Source organism: Solanum tuberosum, unplaced genomic scaffold (assembly GCF_000226075.1).
Source record: "Solanum tuberosum cultivar DM 1-3 516 R44 unplaced genomic scaffold, SolTub_3.0 scf00008, whole genome shotgun sequence".
NCBI lineage: Eukaryota > Viridiplantae > Streptophyta > Magnoliopsida > Solanales > Solanaceae > Solanum > Solanum tuberosum.
In genome coordinates this window covers 1,816,437-1,820,367 of record NW_006238934.1, presented here as the reverse complement: position 1 = coordinate 1,820,367, position 3,931 = coordinate 1,816,437, and the positions used below count along the sequence as shown (strand labels likewise).

General features: G+C 34.6%; 1 protein-coding gene across 1 annotated transcript in view; it reads right to left on the bottom strand.

The window, feature by feature from the left end:
- The window catches only part of LOC102579025 (cell number regulator 8-like), a 5,663-nt gene extending 3,557 nt beyond the window's left edge, over window positions 1–2,106 (bottom strand). Inside the window, exon 1 of the mRNA XM_006339000.2 lies at window positions 1,589–2,106. Coding sequence (XP_006339062.1) covers window positions 1,589–1,898 — 310 coding nt within the window. The 5' untranslated portion in view covers window positions 1,899–2,106. The remainder of the gene's footprint in view (window positions 1–1,588) is intronic.
- Between the last annotated feature and the right edge of the window lie 1,825 nt (window positions 2,107–3,931).

Here is a 3,931-nt window from a genome sequence, read left to right as displayed (position 1 = left end):
ATGTAGCCAACATGGGTACTAATGGATCATACTTTTTAGATGATCACATAAGTTAAGCTAATGGATCCACTAAGTTAAGTAAGGTCCTATATCATGGCAAGGTATAGGATGGTCATTGGGCAATGTGAGGTAAAACGTTGTATCATCACTTAGGCTCAGAGTGGTGGTTGTCGGTTAGAGAATCTCCCACAAAAGTTATATTACTTTTATATATAAGTAAAGTTGAGTTTGTTATTGCTTTTATCTTTAACGAACTAAGTTGTTTACACTGTTTTACAAGCTTTATATATATATTGCATGTGTCTTATTGCTTTATATTGAGTTCAGTTATTCATGAGTTGTACAGAGCCAAGGTAAGTGTTCCTTCTTACTCCTTTCAAGCTTAAGTTGTTGTTTAGCATTCCAACTCGGATACTCGTACATTCAATGTACTGATACCAGTTGGCCTGCATCGTCTTATGATGCAGACGCAGGTAACCAGGATCAGCATCCAGCGCCTTGTTGATCCAGTTGAACACTCAGAGTCAGTGGTGAGCCTCCTTGCATTTCGGAGGACTCTTTTATTCGCTTTTAGTCTTTCATTATTAGGATGTTGTGGGGTCTGTCCCAACATCCATCTCAGTATTATAGAGGCTTCATAGACAGTCAGACAGTAGTTATGAGTCTCTCATCTATGTATTTGCAGATACTTTGTTTTGGAGACAGAAGTTGCCAATTTGGCTAAGATGTTATCATTTAAACTATTACATGAGTTTATTTTGTTGAGTTAAGTAAACTAGGCCAAGGGTTTACTTGGGGCCAGCAATGGTCTCCGAGTGCCGGCCACGTCCAAGGTGTAGGCTCGGGGCGTGACAGATTAAGTGCCTGATACTGCCTCCTTAATAGTATCATCCTTCTTTCAAATGATTCATCAGAAGAAGCGATACAAATTTTTTCTAGAACGTGCAAACGGTTTCTTACAACTTCCATTGATGTAATCTTTCAACGTCGAAAACAAAATACAACTTCCCTCCCACAGTCGTCACCTCTATCCATTACATTTTTCAAGCTATTCTTTTCACTGGGAAAGCTGGAAGAATATCTTTTCAAATTTACTAGACAATATCATTTGGTTAATATCTTCTTGGTCACCATTAAGTCAATATCAGATAAATTTTGAACCTTCCATAGGTGTGTAATTGAAAACCATTGGATAAGTAATGCATAGAAGAGCAACAAAATGGGCATCTTGCTAGTTTGGTTCGGTTTTGATCTTACTTTTTCCTAAACCAAACAACAACAACATACCCAATATAATCCCACAAAGTGGCGTATCAGAGGATACATGTACGTAGACCTTACCCCTACCTCGGAGGTAGAAAGGCTTTTTCCAATAGACCCTCGGCTCGACATAAAACAGTTCAACATTTTCCTAAACCAAATTAACTAATGGTTATTGGCTTTTTTGAATTTCAATACCAAACCAAGTCATTTCCATTAATTTCATTTTTCATTTTCCTTGAATACCCTAAACATAACATAAATCAATACTTTGATATAAACAAAAAAAACATTCAAAGCAACAAACTTTATACGAATGAAAACTCACAAACTTCAAAATCGCTGCTGGCGAATTCATCATTCTTCCCAAAACAAGAGCAAAGGCTAGATTCCCATTGAGCCCTACGCATGATTGGCTCCCCCACCACCGCCGTCCCAACGCTATGGCCCATAGGTAAACCCTCAGCTGTCCACCCCATCGAAACAGCAGATGAAGCTGGCTTAACCGGCTCCGCCGCAGCCGACGGAGCTGGGATTTTGCCGGAATTTGAAGAACTGGGCTTTGTGGGCTTCATTTCATTGTTTGAATCAGATTTTTGACTGGGTAGAAATGGGCTTGATTCTTCCACATTCGCCATTAGAACAGAAAATTTTCAAAAAAAAAAAACACCAAAATTGATTTTGAATATTGGGATTTTCAAGAATTGGAAAGAGAGTTGAGGGATCTAAGAGATGTCTCAAGAAGAAGAAAAGAGGATGACAACCTCGAAGATCTCTCGATTATACGTGAGTAAAACTGTGTGGAATGCGATAAATAGAAACAATGTTTGTTTTTCTTTGGTTGAGGATGACCGTAAACAGTGGAGGAAAATTAATCTTAATGACTCATTTTCTTTCTTAATAGCCTCGAGTAGGGCGGTTCAAAATCGAATTTTTTTATTGACTTATCAGTATTGGGTTATTAGTTTAGCGGTTTTGATAACGATTTTGATTTTTTTTCTTATCAGGTTGTTTTTTCTTAATGGGTTAACCGATAACCTGATAGTAAATTAATACCATTTTGTAAATAAAGTCTTTGACTTAGAGTTTGATTTCCTACTTTTATTTCTGGTTGTCTCAAACACTTAGTTATTCTACAATATAAAAATGTTTGTTTTTTAGCAAGATGTAACTTGTGAACTCATGTGCATGGTTCATTTGGTTTGTCACCTTGTTTCTAAGTGATTTTCAAATGTTTTTTTTGTGTCAAATCTTAACGGTTAAATCGATAACGATCAAAAACCGTTAAACCAGTAACCGATAAGTCAATATCTTAATGGTTCAATAACGGTTTAGCATCTCTACAAACCGATAACCAATAAGTCAAACCGATAAACTTCAAAATCGAACCGAACCGACCGATACGCAGCCCTAACCTCGAGGTCGTTTGGTAGCTGATTTAGATGTGAGCAATACATATATTAATTGGGGAATTTACGTAAATTTCATGAATTTAGAATTTAATTAGTTAGCTACACTCTAATGTTATGTATTTTTATCAAATTTTGGTGTCTCCACATACATGTATCTCAGATACATTGGATCAAATTTAGTTGTAATTTGTTCTAGATGCATTGCATCCAAGTGGATTAGTATGTATCTAGGATAAAAAGTAAATCTCGCTCGTTTCTTTTCCATCTCGCTCCCAGATACATGTGAATCACTCTAGATACATACATATACATGTATCTAGTATGTATCTAATGTGATTCACATGTATCTAGGATATATACTAATGACGCCAGCCTCTCTCCCTATTTTTGTTTACCTAACAAAAATACATGTATCTAAGTATAAGATACATAGGAACTCTTAATTATTGGTAAGGTACGTAATATTTTAAAAGTATAAATAAAGTATATATATGCTAATGAAGTTGTCACTCTCCCATGTATCTAGTATATCCCAGATACATGAGAATCACTTCCGATACATGCAAATACATGTACCTAGTGTGTATCTAGTGTGATTCACATGTATCTAGGATGCATATGAATCTCGCTCGCCTCTCTCCATATTTTTGTGTATCAATAGCAAAAATATATGTATCTAAATGTAAGATACTTGGGGAACTTTTAATTAGTGATAAGATAAGTAATGATTTGAAAGTATAGGTAACAAATAGTATATATGGTAGTGAAGTATATCTAATTGTGTAGTTTTTCCATATTAATTGGGGTTTTGTTCACCTCAACTAATTTCATAAGATACCTATCACCTCCCACCAACAACATGTACCAGATAACTTTAATAGATGGGATAACTAATAGTCTAATACATATATATTATAATACATAATTCACTCGTAATTAACTCCTACATTACTACTACAGTAATATGTATAACTCTAACAAATTACCAAACGACTCCTTAATACACAGGCCCTAAAACTTTGCATCAATTTCATTTAGATGCTCTAATTATAGCTTGTCATTTTTTTTTTGTTTTTTTAGTTTCTACTCGGCATTCAATATTTGTATCTGGGCAGCTAAATCCAGATTCTATTAGAATTGAAATAAACATGAGGTTTTTACAATTTACTTGTGCTAATTCATATAATTAAAGAAAATAGCATATTTTAAGTGATTAACTTATTTACGTAATATATATATATATATATATATATATATAT